General features: G+C 47.1%; 1 protein-coding gene and 1 long non-coding RNA gene across 3 annotated transcripts in view; one reads left to right on the forward strand and one right to left on the reverse strand.

Moving 5' to 3' along the window:
- Positions 1 to 2,694, reverse strand: part of E2F3 (E2F transcription factor 3) — a 78,658-nt gene extending 75,964 nt beyond the window's left edge. The window contains exon 1 of one of the 2 annotated variants that reach the window (XM_045497249.1): positions 2,185 to 2,694. In XM_045497249.1, coding sequence (XP_045353205.1) covers positions 2,185 to 2,571 — 387 coding nt within the window. In that variant the 5' untranslated portion in view covers positions 2,572 to 2,694. The remainder of the gene's footprint in view (positions 1 to 2,184) is intronic. The other variant, XM_045497250.1, reaches the window with a different exon arrangement.
- Positions 2,427 to 15,847, forward strand: LOC123607972. Its single transcript, XR_006717016.1, has 4 exons — positions 2,427 to 2,535; positions 2,643 to 3,503; positions 5,106 to 5,229; positions 14,884 to 15,847. It is a non-coding gene; the product is annotated as an uncharacterized LOC123607972 (long non-coding RNA).
- Positions 15,848 to 19,342: the final 3,495 nt, after the last annotated feature.

The raw sequence follows: 19,342 nt of genomic DNA on the forward strand, positions 1-19,342 counted from the left end.
TAAGTAGGTACTGAACTCTATCTCCCCCCTGCTGGCAGACCCTTGTCACTAAAAACCAGGAGCTTCTTTGAGACTATCACACATCCTCAGCAAGTATCTCTGGGGCTGGAAAGCAGTTAAGACCCAGCCATGGGAGAAACTGGAAAGAGTATGGGAATAAGAAATTTTCGTTATTCCAAGACCCGTCTCATTTCCCCAAGTGCTGCCTATGTGCTGACTTTCTTAAAGACCCGTGCAAAATCTTGATTCTCCAAAAAACAAACCCATTTGGAACTGACACAAGGTGAGGTCAACGACTGGTATTTATCAACCATTTATCTGACTCTCGTTGGTTGCCAGCCTCGTGGGGGCCAAGCCTCACCACGAGGGTGAAGACAGGAGCCATGGAGGAAGGGAATGAAGGAGAAAAAGGAGAAAGGGGAGAGACCTCCGGGCCACACTTCTTTCGAGTATCAACAAAAAGAGAAGCCGCATACTGACCTAAATCATCTCTCAAAGGCGCTTTATAAATTACAGGGACAAAGGGAGGGGGTGGCGGGTGGCCTGGGAATCCTACAGACACCCTACCCTCTGACCCGCCCCCCTCCCCCTCCAGCACAAGGGAAGAAGACAGAAAACAGAGCTCAACTCGGCCATTGGCGAGAAGCCCCCCCCCCCTCCGGTTTTCAATCGCCCATCCATCGGCCCCCTAGAAAAAGATACATGTAAACACCATACCCACCCCCCGGGGCGGACACTCCCGGCCCGAGGTTCCTAGAACCGGAGGCCGGGGCATTTACTTACTTAGATTTTTCTTGCTTACTCATTTCCCTCAAGCACCCAACCCCCCGTTCCCACTCCAAAACCCCGCTCAACCGCCTACCCCCACGGCTCCAGCCCCTAACAGAATCCGGTGCCCCCCGCGGCGGCGGCAGCCCCCGAGCCGTCCCGGTCACTAACCTGCTGCTGTAAGGGCATTTCCGAAACCAGCCTGGCTCCGGGGGAGGTGGGGGGGCCGGCTGGAGAGGGGGCCCGGAGGGCCGAGCAGACCGGCGGCGCCGGGCGAGGGCGGGCGCCCGTGGTGAGGGGGGGGGGGGTTAGGGAGAGCAGAGGGAGGGTGGCCGCGCCGGGGGCGGGTGCGAGGGCGCCGGGACCGTCCCAGGCCAGGGAGCCGGCGAGCAGGAGGAAGTGGGTGCCCCCCTCTCCCCCTCCAGCGCCCCCTCCCGCCGCCGCCTCCTCCCCAGTCACAGGCGCGTCCTCCGCGCACGTGTGCGAAACGTCACCGGCGGGTCCCGGGGAGAGGGACAGACCCAGCCGGCGGGACGGGAACACGGCTGCCCCCGCCCTCCGTCGCCGGGGGGCGGGGAGGGGGACAGGGCGGGGAAGGAAGGGGCAAGGGGAGAGGCGGGTCAAGGGCAGGCCCGGGGCCCGGCGAGGAAGGCCCGGGCGCTCGGGCCACGCGGGCGCCGCCGCTGCCACCGCCAGGATGCGCCCAGGCCGGGTCGCCTGCCCGCGGGTCCCTCGCCCCCAGACAGCCCACGCCCCAGCTCGCACCCGGCTTCCAGCCCCACCTCCCCCACCGCCCCTCTCCGCCTCCCCCACCCCTTTGTTGCCGGGAGTTCCAGATCCCAAAATGTGTCAAGCGCAGCCTGGCAGAGCCCCTGCGCCCCGAGCACGCCTCAGGGACCCCCCGGCCGCCAGCGGGCCTCTGAGGCCGGCGGAGGGGGTGGGGCGATCACCCCAACTGTCCCCCCGGTTTCCAGCCCCCAGAGTCCCCCACTCCCCAGTTCACTACTCCCTCCCCCCCCCACCCCCTTCTCCATCCGGGGCGTGACCCCTTCCTACGCCCGAGAAAGAGGAAGCTTCGAGTTGGAGGGGAGGGGAGGGTGGGGGTAGGGAAAAGTGCAGGAAAAGAAGGGGGGACCGCGAAAAGTTTCGGAGTGTTTGACGTGGTCCGCGCCAAGGCGATCCCCGCTGCCCCGCGCGCCTGGCGGAGCCCCCCGACCTCCGGGCGCAGGGGGGCAGTGCACGAGGCTAACAATAAAGCCCCGTTGGAGGGGCGGCCGCCGAGGCCCGCGACGCTCGGCCCTGCGCCGTCCCGGGGCGGCCCGCAGCGCGCCCACCACCCCGCGCGGTGCGAGCCCACCTCCCGCCCGGGCTGGGGACGGTGGGAACCGGAGGACGGTGGGAACCGGAGGGCATTACCGGAGGGCCGCCGCCGCCGCCGCCGCCGCGTCCCAGCGCTGGTGGCTGCTGCAGCAGCCCGGCTCTGCTGGAGGGTCCGTGCGGCGTGGTGTAGAGGAGGCTGCCGGCCGTCTGCTCCGCGCCGGGGGCACTGGGGAGGAGGGGGCCGGCGGCGACGGCGCCGCTTTGGAGGGAAGAGGAACAGGAGGTGGTGGAAGTGTTCGTGGTGAGGATCTGGATGTACGCGCCCGGGGCGGCAGCGGCGGCGGCGGCGGGGAAGCCGGGGCTGGCTAGCAGTGCCCTTTTGTCCATGGAGGCTGCTGCGGCGGCGGCGACGACAGCCGCCCCCTCCCCACCCCCGGCGGTCACCAGGTACTGCTCCAGGGCGGGCTGGATCCCCTTTCTCATCTCTCGCTCCTGCTCTTTTTATTGCTATGGTATATTAATGTATTGTTTTCAATTTCTTTTATTATTTGCAGTCGGAGTTTCCAAGTCTCTCCTCCTTCTCTCCTCCCCGCCCGGCGCTTCCGAGCCCCTTCTGTCTCGTTTCTTTTTATTTTTCCGCACCGCACGGGCACCGGGGGCCAAAAATAATCGGGGCTCTGGAGAGAGGAGGGTCCCGGCCGCACGGATATCGGGCCCCGAGGGGGGATGGAGGCGTCGGGGGCGGCCGATGCAACGGATTGCGAGGCGGCGGCGGCAGCCCGGGTGCTGCGGCCGGCAGCTGAAAAATGGCTCCAGGAAGCTGCTGCTGACAATGAATGAAGGGATACGGTTTACGCGCCAAGGTCCTCCCGCGAAACTCAGATTTCCCGCCGGCTTTTCAAACCATATTTGCATATCCCCGCCCTTCAACCCGCCGAGGACCGTTCCCACAGCCCATTGGGCCTCTAGCTCCTCACTTAAGTCCCAATCGTGGCGCAGGGCCGCGGCTGGCTGGTTTCCATTGGCTGTCTTGCATCACGGTTACCGGGGCGACAGGGGCCTCATTTGCATAGGCCTCCTTGATTGGCTAAGGGAGAGCAGGGTCTTTAGGAGGTGGGGCAAAAGCCTTTCCTTCTCTCCCACGGAAAGCCACGCCTTGTCCAAGCTCCGCCCGGTCCCCGCCCGCACGCCGGGCGGGGGCTGCTGACCTGGGCAGGCGCTCAGCGCCCCGCAGACTCAGTGTCAATCCGGTCTGGAGCGCAAGTTTCGCTTTTAGAAATTGTCAAGGTGACCAAGGGGACACTTGCGGGAACTCTCTTTCCTTTGGCCAGTCAGTGTAATAGATGAACAAAAGCTGGAGATTCTCCCAAATATGTTCCAAAGGCAAGTTGGACCATGCGGACGATGCCTGGCAGGTGGGAACTGAGCCCTTTAAATCGTGGGTTTCTCTTTTCCTGAAATCCAACCAATGCCGCCGCGAGAGCTGATCCCTAGGCCCAGCCTGATAGACAGAAGCATGTGGGCAGACAGGGATCGTGGGGGCAGAAGGTTCGACTGACGTGACTGCGGGCACCAGTTTAGTTAGCATTCCAGATGATTCCTGGTAGCTTCATTATTAGCCGGGACTGGGTTTAAGTAAAAATTAAACTCTGAAATGTTTTGAGCGAAAGCTTACCACGAGTATGGGTTTTGAGTCCGGCAGACACCCCCCTTCCCTTCCCCGCCCCCCACTGGCCCAGAAGCACCCAGGGCAGTTAATCAAGGCTAACCTGGGACTGATCTGCAGGTTTCTAATCCGCCAAGCAGTAATCCGAAGAAGTACACGCTTCCCACGATGACGTCTTGCTCCCAGCAAACGCTGCACGCCCAGGCACCACCAAGCGCTTTACAATCTCGGTTTCCTACCAAGTTCTCTGACTAAAAGCAAACGCACGCAACGACACAGACCTATTCGGAAACATTTTAAAAGATTTTTCTTTTTCTTCTCTTTCTCTTTCTTTTTTTTTTTTTTTTCTTTTCTTTTCTTTCTTTCTTTCTTTCTTTCTTTCTTTCTTTCTTTCTTTCTTTCTTTCTTTTTGTAAACTAGAATTTGTCACCAGAAGTCCATTAAGTTACTGTCAAACGGACTTCTGTACTGATGCCAGCTATTCGTGGGTCTTAAAATTGAAGACTGCTTCTGTGAGACAGGACAGGAAAAGGAACGCCTGCAGGATTGTGGGGAAAGGTGTACCCGTCAGTTAGTCATCGTTTACGATTCCAGTCGCTGAGAATTGTACAAAATAGCTGCTAAACTGGCGTTCAGGGGGTGATGAGGGCCGAGATTCTTAAAGCCCATATGCAAAACTTTATTATTGTTATTAATAATAAGAATTTACAGAAACTCACAGACTCAGTCTTAGGAAAGGCCTGACTAGATCTGTCAGTCCAGGCTAGGACTTTCTTAAAACTTTCAGTCCTGTTACCTAGGTTGAAACAGAATGAGCTAAAAGTACTGTTAAAGCTTGCCCCCGGCTCAGGTGCGCAAGGAGGCAAGCTAGTGCAGGACACGGCCTAGTACTCAGACATTCATGGATGCTCTTTCATAAAACTTCATAAAACCTTTAGGGCAGATTAGGTGGTACTCGAAGGGCATCAGTTCCTGGTTGGACGAGAGGCGTAGTGTTATCAGCAGCTTCCTGGACCTTGTTGCATCATTGTAGCTTTCCGCTGTGGGTCCCTGCTGAGGAACCCAGTGCTGTACCTACTCAGATAATACCACCTGTAAAACGTCACTGGTGGCACGCATTCGGTGGTGGGAAAGAGGGGACCCGCAGTTCTAAGATTAGAGACAAGCCCCGGATTTGGAACTGAGCGCCAAAATCCCTGCGAGAGCTCCCCACGGGTGGTCACGTCAAGATGAATAACGGCCCTATCACAAAGGAGCAAACGTTCCCAATCCAGAGCCTCACCTGTGATTCTCATTTAGAAAGCTTTGAAATACTTACTCTACATTAGCCAAGTTATATTTTTTAATGCAGGGCGTTTGGTAGAAAACAAACGTTTTGACATGGTAACAGGTGGTGAACCCCAGGATGAAGTGGTAGAGAGAAGGGTCCGAAGAGAGAAGAGAAGGTGTTGGAAAAGGAGATGCGAAACTTTGAGGTAGGTCTATTGATTTGTGGAGAGGCAGCATGTTTTCATAGAAAGATAATGGGCTTGGGAGCCAGAGTGATGTGGGGCTAAATTACAGCTCTGCCACTTACTGGTTCTATAACTTTAATCTTTAAAAGCCTGTTTTCTCCTATGGTAAGTGGGAACCCCTGTTGCAGGACCCATATTACAAGGTCGCGATGAAAAGAGGCGATAATAAATGTGAAGTGCCAGGCATAGACCAGGTGCGCAGTAAGTGGTAGCTGTTTATGCTTCTACTTAATGGTGCGGTTTGCAGTTCTGTGTCGTCCAGTCTGACTCCCAGCCTCCGGTCTTCCTGTTGTCCCTGGACGTCCACATGCTGCGGCAGCGTGGCTTTGTCCCAGAGTGGGAGCACAGTCGTGTCCTGATTAGTAGGGATTACAGCATCCTGACTCAGAAGTTCCGGGTAATAAAATAAAGTGAGCTCCGCTGCGCATCCCACTACCCACTTCATCTGTTAGTGGCTAACTTCTGGCTGGTTCCGAAGTCTGAGCCTTCCTGACCTTCCCTTGAAGGTTAGGCTCATCCAGCACGAGAGCCAGATAGCTCTCGCCTTCCTCTTGCTCTGACAGTCGCCCCCAACAGCTGGTTGTTGCGGAGTTGGCCTGGGTAGCTGGTTGAATGGTGGCCCCTCAAAACAAAACCAAAACCAAAAACACGTGTTTATCCTAATCTCTGGAACCTGTATTGTGAGCTTATTTGGAAAAAGGGATCTTTACAGATGTAACTGAGTCAAGAATCTCAAGGTAAGAGCGTTCCGAATGATGTGGGTGAGCCCTAAATCCAATGACCTGTATCCTTACAAGAGACGCCCAGAGGAAAGGTGCGGAGAGGAGGAGAGGCTTTGTGAGATGGAAGGAGGGGTTGGAACGAAAGTCAAGAAATGCCGCCCGCCACCAGCAGCTGGAAGAGGCAAGGGGTAGCATCTCCCACAGAGCCCCTGGAGGGAGCAGCCCCCCTTGCCCAACCTGTAGATTGTGGACTGCTGGCCTCTAGACCTGGGATAGAATACGATTCTACTGTTTTGAGCTACCCAGCTTGGTAATTTATTATGGCAGCCCTGGGGAACTAATGCGGTCTGTTAACCGGCCTACCTGAGTCTCAGACCTCTTAGCTGCTACTCACCTTGTTTTGTGGCGCCACTAAGATACCGTTCCTTGCTGGACACCAGTGACACTAAGTGTCAGCCTGGGCTGTAACCCCCGTTGAAGATCTTTCAAAGTATGACTTGTTCCAGACTTAACCTAAGGAGTTTATAAAAATGCAGATTCCTGAGCTCTACCCAAACCTAAGGAGTCAGAGTCCTTTGAGGCAGAGCCCAAGAATCTCATTTAACAAGACCCTCCAGGTAATTTCTTCAAGCCCTAGAGATGGAGAACCAGAGTCAGCTGTATGACTTTGGACTTCTTTCCATTATTTCCTTTTCTAGCTACAGCTGGAGTTGCCATTCTTGTGTCTAAACGCCTTGTTGGGTGTTTGTCATCTTCGTGGCCCTTCTCATCCTGCCAGTTAACATAACGAGCGCTGAATTCCTATTCATTCACGCGTATGTGCGCGCACACACACACACACACACACACACACGCTCGTACTTTATATATAAAGTTTGATGTTACAATCTTTTCTAAAAGTCTTCGTTTTCTTTTTTATTTAAAAATTCTTTGGGGTGCCTGGGTGGCTCAGTCGGTTAAGCATCCGACTTCAGCTCAGGTCATGATCTCACAGTCCGTGAGTTCGAGGCCCGTGTTGGGCTCTGTGCTGACAGCTCTGAGCCCGGATCCTGTTTCAGATTCTGTGTCTCCCTCTCTCTCTCTGACCCTCCCCCGTTCATGCTTTGTCTCTGTCTCAAAAGTAAATAAACATTGAAAAAAATTAAAAAAAAATTTTAATGTTTATTTTTGAGAGAGAGAGAAAGCACCAGTGGGGAAGGGGCAGAGAGAGAGGGAGACAGAATCTGAAGCAGGCTCCAGCCTCCACACTGACGGCAGAGAGCCCAATGCGGGGCTCGAACTCATGAACTATGAGATCATGACCTGAGCCGGTTAGACGCTTAACTGACTGAGCCACCCAGGTGTCCCAAAAGTCTTCATTTTCAATTTCAAAATACAATTTTGCCAACATCCATAAGATCGATATGTGTAATATCCAGGAAACAGTACTATTAAACAGTTTTGTGGCAATTCACTATTAAGTCTTCAGATAAAAAATTGTAGGTTCAGGAAATTAAAGAAACTGATCGTAAGCCTAGAAAATCTTTGGAACATCTAACATTTAAAATTGTGCCTCTTTGGGGTGCCTGGGTGGCTCATTTGGTTAAGCGTCCAACTTCAGCTTGAGTCATGATCTTGTGGCTGGTGGGTTTGAGCCCCACGCTGGGCTCTATGCTGATGGCTCAGAGCCTGCAGCCTGCTTTGGATCCTGTCTCCCTTTCTCTCTCTGCTCCTCTCCCCCTCACACACTCTCTCAGAAATAAACATTAAAAAAATTAAAAAGAAAAAAATAAATGAAATTGTGCCTCTAATTCCAGTTCAAGCAAGTCTGGTTACCACATTGGATTTAGAGTATATGGCTTTAATTTTTGGGTCTGGAGAAGATTAGTTTAAGAATTTAAGGTTCTTTGGGGCGCCCGGGTGGCGCAGTCGGTTAAGCGTCCGACTTCAGCCAGGTCACGATCTCGCGGTCCGTGAGTTCGAGCCCCGCATCGGGCTCTGGGCTGATGGCTCAGAGCCTGGAGCCTGTTTCCGATTCTGTGTCTCCCTCTCTCTCTGCCCCTCCCCCGTTCATGCTCTGTCTCTCTCTGTCCCAAAAAATAAATAAACGTTGAAAATAAATAAATAAATAATTAATTAATTAAAAAAAAAAAAAGAATTTAAGGTTCTTGTAGTGCAATTCAGGTAGTTGCCCATAGAGAAATAAGCTTCTCTGTTTTTATCTTCCTGGTTAGGAAGAGGAACGTGTCCTTAAGCCATTACCACATCAAACACTAATAACAAAATTTCTAGGTGCTTATCCTAGAAAATTGACCATTATAGTTACTATAGATTGTGGCTTAGATACCTGTGTAGTTTCTTGTCTTCAGCTCTTTGTGCAGGAAGGTACTGTTTGGATAGAATTTTTGCATTTTTAAATAAATCTAGGGTGAACTTCAGGCACAGACCATGGTTGTCAATCCCATCTACTGAATCTGTATCTCTGATTGGAGTCCAGGGATGTGCCTTATAATCAGGACCATTGTGATGCAGGTGGTCCACTGAACGCACTTGGAGAAAGCCACACGGGCATCCATCTATGACCTAGCAATCTCTGCCCTATAAACTGGCTTCTTAGACAACTGTGGCATAGAAAATTCCCTTGTAGGTAGTATCTTTTGAGTAGCTAATGTTACCATTGTTAGCATAAGCATTTATTTAGACTGTACTGTGATTGCAAATTGCCTCTTACAAAAGCTCTTCCTGGTCACTTAACAAGTAATGCTATGGAGACAAATTAGATGAGTGGAAAAGAAAGGTATGATCTCAAAGGTGTGTGTGTTTCCTTGCCTTTTCAATACAGATTTTTATTGAAACAAAAAGTACAGACACAGAAACCAGACAACACAAATGTGTGGATTAATGAATTACTATCAGGTGAACACCCTTGTAACCACCACCCAGGTCAAGAACTGGAACTTGATCTGAAGTCCCATTCATGTCACAGCCCCTTGCCTCCCACCAAAAGTAACCATTAGCTTGATGTTTTTAGTCTTCGCTTCCCTGTTTTGTTTTGTTTTTTTTTCGAAGTGTTGTCACCCAAATATGCATCTTTAGGAACTGTAGTTTCATCTTGTCCATTAAAAAAAAATGTTGATAGGGGCGCCTGGGTGGCGCAGTCGGTTAAGCGTCCGACTTCAGCCAGGTCACGATCTCCCGGTCCGGGAGTTTGAGCCCCGCGTCGGGCTCTGGGCTGATGGCTCAGAGCCTGGAGCCTGCTTCCGATTCTGTGTCTCCCTCTCTCTCTGCCCCTCCCCCGTTCATGCTCTGTCTCTCTCTGTCCCAAACATAAATAAACGTTGAAAAAAAAAAAATTAAAAAAAAAAAAAATGTTGATATGTTTTTAAAGTCTCTTTTGTTATTATTGTTTAAAGGTTATTTATTTATTTTTGAGAGAGACAGTGCGAGTGGGGGAGGGGCAGAGAGAGAGAGAGAGAGAGAGAGAGAGAGAGAAGCCCAAGCAGGCCCCACACTGTCAGCACAGAGCCTGACACGGGGCTTGCACTCACGAAACTGTGAGATCATGACCTGAGCCGAAACCAAGAGTCAGACGCTTAGCTAACTGAGCCATCCGGGCACCCCTAAGTTTCTTTTAATCTATGGTTCGTCTTCTATCCTTTTATTTTCCTTACAGTTTACCTTGAAGCATGTAGTGAGTTGAACGGGGGCCCCTCCCTATGTCCACTGGAACCTTCGAGTTAGACCTCTGACCTTGTTTAGAAAAACGGCCTTCACAGAATAATTACGGTAAAGATCTCAAGATGAGATGACCTTGGGTTAGGATGAGCCCTAAATCCAATGTCCGTTATTCTACAAGAGGAGAGGAGAAATGGAAGCAGGAGGCAGAGAATGAAGTGACGGGCCCGCAAACAAGGCACACCAAGGGTTGCCTGCAGTCACCAGAAGCTAGGAGAGGGACATGAAGTGGATTCTGCCTCAGGGACTTTCAGAAGGAAACAGCCCTGCTGGCATCTTGATTTTAGCTTTCTGGGCTCCAGGACTAGGAGAGAGTAGATTCCTGTTGTTTTAAGCCACCTAGTGTGTGGTCATTTGTTGTACAGCAGCTCCAGGAACTCTTTCAAAGAGTTTGGGCCGTTAGACATCAGGACCTGAATTTGGCAGAATGCACACTCCTGGTGCCGTTAGCCGTGTTCCTCTGTCTCCTGCATTTCCTGCAGATTTGCAGCTGGATCCGCAGTACGGGCCAGACCCAGGTTTGATTCCTCTGGCAAACCCAAGGCACACGATGTCATTTTGTCCTTTGTTCTGTGATCTTGGCGATCATCCGCGCTCCTTATTTTCTTTTACTCCCGCGATATTGGTCCTCAATGCTTTTCTGTATGTGAAAATCGCTTTCTCCGTCTTGAAGAATGAGAAGGGTTCAGATACGCTTGTGCCTCTTCACAGAGCTCATCTTCGATGGTTGTCGTGATGATGGCGGCTCACTTCCCGAGATTTCCTCCATCCCTAGCCTAGAGCTTCCCTTTCCTTCTTCTGCCTTGTCCCTGTCCTGGTCGGTTTTGATCTGATCCCAGCACCTCCAGCTCGGGGTCTCCTATCTTCAGAGGGGAGCCCTGAGGGTCAGCCCTGATAGGGGGAGGCCAGCCGGCTCCGGTCCCTCCGGACCTTCCTACCAGCGTTCTTGCTCTCAGCTGCTCCTGGGGGGTAGCTGCCATTCCCATGTCACCCCGCCTGCAGCCCCGTGAAGGTCTCCTGGCTCTTTGGGGGCTTCTCCTGGTTTGGGGCCTCAGGCACTACTCTGTTCTCTCCTTCTCTCTCAGATGCAGGTGCTGGTACCACGCAGCTCCTAACGGCTGTTGGTGGTTTGTTCCCACTCGTTTGTATTTTGAGACTCATGGGGTTGCTCCGTCACCAAATTTTGTCATCGACATCGCTCGTGGGTTTCTGGTTTTCCTATCTAGGTGTCCTTTCTGTTTTCATGCGAGGGTAAAGAGAGATTGAAGAGTAATGCTGCTGCATCACCATCTTCAGGTTTACCTTTCCTTTTTTTCTAGGGTTTAATTTTAATTTTGCTGGGTTAACACGTAGCGTTATAGGAGTTTCAGGCATACAATACGGTAACGCAACCATCCCCATCACCTACCTCGCCCATCTGTTTTCTTTCCAGGTTATCAGCTAGAACTTGAAAACGTGAGCTGAGAGGGAGAAGTGGAGTCAAGATACTTAATTTTACTTAGGCAGTGACTCCCGTGAGATCTAGAACAGGAGGAAGCAGAGGAACACAAGCTGCCTCTCCATACGTGGTAGTCTGGTTGTACCTCTTTCTTGTGGGGCTTTAGATAGGGAATGTTGTTTGTAGCACATCACAAATGGGTGCGTGGGTAGCAAATTGCTTTTTCTTTTCTGCCTTGGTTTTCTGGACAGCATTCCCTCCGGTTTCCCATTCGACCCTCCTGACTTTGTGGGACTCTTCGATGGTTTCATTTTCTTATTTATTCTCTTAAAAATCTCTTTTCAGCTTTCTCCTCCTCCTGTTCTATACATTCTCCCTGGATGATACTTTTAAAATAATTATTATAGTAAAATAGATATAACACAGTATTTATTATTTTAACCACTTGTAAGTAGACAATTCAGTGGCATCAAACACATACGATGTTGTGTCACCATTGTGACTATATATACCCGAAAGTTTTTAATTATCCCCAACAGAAACTCTGTACCCATTAGATAATCATCCCCATCCCCCACCCTTCCCTCAGTCCCTGGTAATCACCATGCTACTTTCGGTCTTTGCGAATTTGACTAATCTAGGTACCACGTACAAGTAATATATACAATGTTTGTCCTGTGTCTTGTTTATTTCCCTCCACATGTTTTCGAAGTCCATCCGTGTTGTAAGAGATATCAAAGTTTTGTTCCTTTTCATGGATGAATGATATTCCATTGAATGTATATACCACATTTTGTTCATCCATTCGTCTATTGATGGACTCCGGGGTCACTTCTACCTCTTAGATATGGTAAATAATGTTGCTGTGATGTTAGCCTACACATATCTGTTCAAGTCCATGCTTTCAGTTCTTTGGGGTACATAACCAGTAGTGGAATTTCTAGGTACTAGGGCTGTTCTATGGTTAACTTTTTGTGGAACTTCCTGGACAGTCTTGACTTTAACTGTAATTTCAACACAGTCTAGATGGTGTTGTTCAATAGAACCTTCTGCAATAATGGGAATGTTCTATAATTCTGTACTGTCAGATACAGTAGCCATTAGCTACATGTGGCTAATGATTGTAGGAAATGTAGCTTAGTATGATTAATAAATTGAATTTTTAACCAAAGAGGTGAAAAGTCTATATACTGAAAACTATAGAAAGCTTATGAAAGAAATTGAAGAAGACACACAAAAAAAGGAAAAATATTCCATGCTCCTGGATAGGAAGAACAAATATTGTTAAAATGTGAATACTACCCAAAGCAATATACATATTCAATGCAATCCCTATCAAAATAACACCAGCATTCCTCACAGAGCTAGAGCAAACAATCCTAAAATTTGTATGGAACCATAAAAGATGCCGAATAGCCAAGCAATCTTGAAAAAGAAAACCAAAGCTGGAGGCATCACAATCCCGGACTTCAAGCTGTATTACAAAGCTGTAATCATCAAGACAGTATGGTACTGGCATAAAAACAGACATTCAGATCAATGGAACAGAATAGAGATCCCAGAAATGGACCCACAAACATTTGACCAACTAATCTTTGACAAAGCAGGAAAGAATATCCAATGGAATAAAGACAGTCTCTTCAGCAAGTGGTGCTGGGAAAACTGGACAGCAACATGCAGAAGAATGAACCTGGACCACTTTCTTACACCAGACACAAAAATAAACTCAAAATGGATGAAAGACCTAAATGTAAGACAGGAAGCCATCAAAATACTGGAGGAGAAAGCAGGCAAAAAACTCTTTGACCTTGGCTGCAGCAACTTCTTACTCAGCATGTCTCCGGAGGCAAGGGAAACAAAAGCAAAAATGAACTACTGGGACCTCATCAAAATAAAAACCTTCTGCACAGTGAAGGAAATAGTCAGCAAAACTAAAAGGTAACCAATGTAATGGGAGAAGATATTTGCAAATGACATATCAGATAAAGGGTTAGTATCCAAAATCTACAAAGAGCTTATCAAACCCAACACCCGAAAAACAAATAATCCAGTGAAGAAATGGGCAAAAGACATGAATAGACACTTCTCCAAGGAAGACATCCAGATGGCCAACCGGCACATGAAAAAATGCTTAGCATTACTCAGCATCACATAAATACAAATCAAAACCACAATGAGATACCACCTGACACCTGTCAGAATGACTAACATTAACAACTCAGGCAACAGCAGATGTTGAGGATTCAGAGAAAGAGGATCTCTTTTGCATTGTTGGTGGGAATGCAAACTGGTGCAGCCACTCTGGAAAATAGTATGGAGGTTCCTCAAAACATTAAAAATAGAACTACCCTACGACCCAAAAATTGCACTACTAGATATTTATCCAAGGGATACAGGTGTGCTGTTTTGAAGGGGCACATGCACCCCCATGTTTATAGCAGCACTATCAACAATAGCCAAAGTATGGAAAGAGCCCAAATGTCCATTGATGGATGAATGGATAAAGAAGATGTGGTGTATATATACAATGGAGTATCACTCGGCAATGAAAAAGAATGAAATCTTGCCATTTGCAACTACGTGGATGGAACTGGAGGGTATTATGCTAAGTGACATTAGTCAGCCAGAGAAAGACAAAAATCATATGACTTCACTCATATGAGGACTTTAAGACACAGAACAGATGAACATAAGGGAAGGGAAGCAAAAATAATATAAAAATGGAGGAGGACAAAACATAAGAGACTCTTAAGTATGGAGAACGAACAGAGGGTTACTGGAGGGAGTGGGGGGGGGGATGGGCTAAACAGGGAAGGGGCATTAAGGAATCTACTCCTGAAATCATTGTTGCACTATATGCTAACTAGCATGTAAATTTAGAAAATATATTAATTAAGTTGAATTTTTAAGATTGATCTATTGTTTGCAACACAGTGCTATTAACCATAGTCACCATGCCGTAGATTACATCCCCATGGCTTATTTCTTTTATAGCTGGAAATGTTTACCTTCTGACACCCTTCATCCATTTAGTAAATTTAAATTCAAATTTAAATAGGCACATGTGGGGACGCCAGGGTGGCTCAGTCACTTAAGCGTCTGACTTGCGCTCTGGTCATGATCTCATGGTTCGTGAGTTCAAGCCCCGCGTCAGGCTCTGGGCTGACAGCTTGCTCAGAGCCTGGAGCCTGCTTCAGATTCTGGGTCTCCCTGTCTCTCTGCCCGCCCCTGCTTGCACTCTGTCTCTCTCTGTCTCTCAAAAATAAATAAATGTTAAAAAAAAAAAAAAAAAGGCACATGTGGGCTAGTGAACCAGATGACGTATACTTAGAGGCTGTGACTTTTTCTAATTCTGTATTTCCGACTTGGCCATTTTTCCTGAGTTTCAAGTATGAAACTTCCCCTGTGTTTTCATGAACATATCCTTGATTTGCGTGTCTTTATTTCTTTTGTGAACTGTTGCTGCAGAATCTGAATTTATTTCGTAATATGAAATTGGCATCAAACTCCAGCCAGGTCTGCTGCCAAAATGATCTTGTCTACTTTCTCTCAGACACTTTAATTGGATCTAGACTATCTACTGGGCAATGAGATCTAAGTGAAGTTGCTAAAATGTCAATCTGACAAACTTTGTCTTTTTGAGACTCCCCGTGACCTGAGGAGTTAAGACTGAATTCCTGATCTTAGCCTACAGTTTCTCAGGTTCTCTCTCCCGTCTCACTTCCCATCATTTTCCAACAGGCAACAAGACTCCAGCCATACCAAACTGCCTGAAGTTCCTCAGATGGCCTCTCCCACTTCCGCTACTGCTACAGATGTTACTCTGCTTGAAAATGCCCATCACCGTCTGTCAAAATTCTACACTGTTACTCATCTTTTAAGGCTCAGCTCAGGGAACACCTCCTCCGTGTAGATTCCTCAGATCACATCCCCCGCCCCCTGCAATATTTTTCATTCATCCGGAGAGTGTTTACTGAGCATGTACTTTGTGTCAGACTCCAATTTAGAAACTGCGGCTGTAAGTGAGAAGCAGATAAACTTAGAGGTTGTCTTCATCAAGCTTAAGACAGAGAGTCGCAAGTAGGGAATAATAATAATAATGACATAGTGATAGCTATATTTAATAATCATACATAATAAGTGCCGTGACGTGAGGCAATACCTGAGGCTCTTAAAGCGCTGCAGGAGGACACCTCACCTGGGCTTAGTGAGAATTTAGGGAAGGCTTCCTGGAGGAGGAAATAGAGGAATGAATAGGAATTGCTCAGGTAATATAGCATGGGAGCAGGGAACATGAATGCATGGCCTCTTGAAAAAAATGAAAGTGGTTCAGCAGGGGATCGTGGAGTACCTTATAAACCAGTATGGAGACATTTGGAATTTATCCTAAAGGCAACGAGAAGTCATTGAGACAATGTATGACGTGATAAGATCTGGTCTAAGAAGGACTCCTCTGGCTGCAGAATGAGGAATGTGTTGGAGGGGCCGGGACTATGGCAATAATCTAGGTCAGCACACCATGTTCCAGGTCAAATCTGGCCCACGGTGTGTTTTTATACACCCTGTGATCTAAGAATGATTTTTATCCTTTTTACACTTTTGAATGGTTGAAGAAACATCCAAAGAAGAGCGTATCCCACGACACATGAAAAAGTAAATCAAATTCAAAGCTTGGTTTTTGTTAATAAAGTTTTATTAGAGCATAGTCAAGCCCATTGGTTTACATATCGTCTATGGCTGCTTTGGGGCTACAAGGGCAGAGTTGAGTCATTGCAACACAGTTGAACCCATGAAGCTGAACATATGTATCTGGCCCTTCACAGGATAAGTTGGCCAACCTCTGATCTGAGTAAGATACCATAGTGAATTAGACCAGGCTACCCAGGCAGATGTAGATGTCTCCTCTTTTCCACAGCATGTGAATTATGATGGTAATCTATTGCTTTCTTATTGGGTTTTTTTTTTCTCTTCCATGAAACTGTGGACGTCTTCAGAGCAGATATTTTTCTTTAGTTAACCTTGTCTCCCGGTACTTAGCACGCTGTACTTGTTCAGTAAATGTCTGCTGGATAAATGATGTCTGTGGGTTTATATGTGTGTGACACTCACGTATAGATATACAGAAAGCATCTGCTGTTTTGCCTGCTGCCAGGAACCTTGTGATTTAGTTGAAGCTGAGCCCCTTTACCCCCACTCGAGGGGTGGCACTGTGACTCAGGCCTGTCCAGCAAGCCTTTCTTAGTTAAGTCTTTGCTTTTAATACTTGGAAACTCATAGGGCCATCTTTCCCTTCATTTAGTATTGCCTAAAGTTGACCTTGCTTTCATCCTGCCCCAAACTGGAGGGATATCCATGATGAAAAGTGAAAGTTTATCCCCCTAGGTACTCACTAGACCTGTTCTTGTACGGTGCATGTTCTTGTATGGTACATAGAACCTAATGTCCAGGGTGGGCAGGTGGATTAGAGCATCCTGGTGCTTTTGGGAATGCCCTTGGGTGGAGAAGAAGCCCTCAGAGAAACAAACAGGAAAAGTAAAAGAACAGCAAATGTAAAAGGTGGAAGGCAAGAGGAAGAAAAGAAAGAGGTAGAATGTGGAACCACAGCAGTGTGATGGACAGTTGCCTGAAATGCCACTAATTTGCACAAACGGAATCTAAGATGAGTGGCAGGCACTTTGGATGGAATATTAAAGATTTTAAGACATTGGATATGATTTATCAAATGTAAAAACATCTGAATTTGTGAGTACTTCATAGATTATAAAGCCTTATGCTTTTACATTAAAATATTTTAACTTTACAAGAAATATATGGGTACATACTTTGTTTAAGAAATTTTAAAATATATGTATTTACAATACACAGCTAGACTAGGTGCTTTTGCCCTCTGTAATACATTGGTGTCTTTAATCTTCTGAAAAACCTAGGTATTTTTACCCTCTCTAACACAGAGGATTACAGAGATATAATGTCAAGCATAGTCTCATACGTGCTAGATGGCAAAGCTGAGTTTCTGACTCAGATGTTCACACTCTTGATTCAAGGATCCTTCTGCAACCCATGCCACTCTAAAGGGGAGCCCAGTGGCCTATCCACACAGCTCTGAAAGTGGACCACTTTCAAAGTAGCCAGTTTCCCCAGAAAACAATACCGGGTTTCCAAGTCATTCTCAAACAAAATTACAGATTCCAAGTGTTGTGGGTTAAATTGTGTCCCTCTAAAAAAGAAACATCAAATTTCTAACCCCTACCACATCAGAATGTGACTCCATTTGAAAATAGGGTCATTGCAGATATAATTAATTAAGTTAAATGAAGTCATACAGGAGTAGAGTGGGTCCTTAATTCAATGTGACTGGTGGTCATATAAGAAAATGGTCATATGAAAACACAGAGACACAGGGAAAATATCACCTGACGATGAACACAGAGATTGGACTATGTAGCTATAAGCCAAGAAATGCCAAAGATTGCCAAGAAACTACCAGAAGCTAGAAGAGATAAGGAAGGATTTCCATACTGTTTTAAGAAAGACCACGGTCCCAACAATACCTTGATCCCAGACCTTTAGCGTCTGTGAGACAATAAATTTCTGTTGTTTTTAAGCCATGAAGATACAGCAGTCCCAGGACACCAATATACCAGGTAAATTCTACATACCAGAGGTATATGCCTTTGCTAACAACTTCTTCATAAAAAAATGATCATAGGCTTTTGGTCAGGATGACATTTTCTGTTTGTATCTTAAGTTGCTCAAAACAAAACAGAAGCTTTTCTGAAATGCCAGAAATACTACGATTTTTATCTTTTGGTTACTCAATGAGGATTTAAGAGGTCAAAGAAAAACAATATGTCCTTGGTTTAAGAGCAAATAGTCAATATTTAATCCCTGAAATTATATCCCTCAAGATTCTATTATAAATTTTTTTTATAACTCTGAAGTTATTTTGTTGGAAACATACAGAGAAATAGTTACACATTATTGTTGTATGAGAACCTTTCCAACTTAAACTCTGGTAGAAAATTTATAAAACATGAATGCTGCTTGAAGCATTTTTTTCCCTCCTTGCAGAAGAAACCTGCAAGAAGGTGGCTGAATTTTTTTCATTGAGCTAGTTTTGTGCTGGGGATGACCTATATGTAATAGTATGAGGTGAAGGGCCTTCTAATTTTAATATATCCCCTATCCTTACTACCCTAACCTGAAATTCCTCCCCTTAGAGTCATTTCTTAGGGCTAGAGAACAAAGGAGGGGAGATTGTCTTTAGAGACTGTAATAATTCAAACACCTGAGAAAGACGAAAGATGAGTGTTTAAATTCTCTGTGAGTCTTGTCCCATTGGCTGGTTTGCATGGAATCATTTACTTGATCTGCTAAAATTTACCAGCAATGTCAAAGAATCTGGATTGGAGAGGCTGAATTTGGTGGTAAAGAAAGTACAATCATAAGAGCTTGGAATGTTGTTGGGGAAACCAGTAGACTTGTTATGTGGACAATGTCCTTATGTGGATAATGTCCTTAGATGGACAGCATTCTTACCTGGACCACATTCTTACTTGGACAGTGGTCCTCCTCTCTATAGGAAGGTCATCTTCTCCCTTGGGCTAGCCAGCTTTAGGAGTGATGCTCTGGAACAAGTAGGAATAAAGGTCCATCCACCAAGGTCTATCATCACCCTATAGATGAGTGGAGGTGGGGGTGGGTACAAATACTACCTTCATATCCTGGTAAGGAGGGAGGATGCACAGTGAGGCCTTGAGTAACAGTGTTCTGGGAGCAGGAAGATGGGAGTCAGTGCTAATGAGAAAGCCCAGCTGAGAGGGAGCAGGAAAAACAAAGGTGAAAAGGACAGAGGACGGCCTTCCCTTTTATTGATTTTATCTAGAGCTAACCACTTTCATCCTGCCCAAAGCTGGTGAGATATCCACCAGGAGCAGTGAAAAGTTTATCCCTCTAGGAACCCACTAGTTCTGTTCTTGCAACACACACACACACACACACACACACACGCACGCTAATGTCGAACTATTCACTATGCGGCAGTCATCATTTTGGCTTTGGGCTACAAGAGGAGATAATTTGCCCTTCACCTTTAAAATCCTTCCTTCTTTTTTCAGATGACTGCAGGGAGAGGGTAGGTCTCTGTTATAATTTCAGAGTTGCCCCTCACAGGAAGCTCGATATGCTTCTTGGGAATGAG

The sequence above is a fragment of the Leopardus geoffroyi genome, chromosome B2, assembly GCF_018350155.1.
Source record: "Leopardus geoffroyi isolate Oge1 chromosome B2, O.geoffroyi_Oge1_pat1.0, whole genome shotgun sequence".
NCBI lineage: Eukaryota > Metazoa > Chordata > Mammalia > Carnivora > Felidae > Leopardus > Leopardus geoffroyi.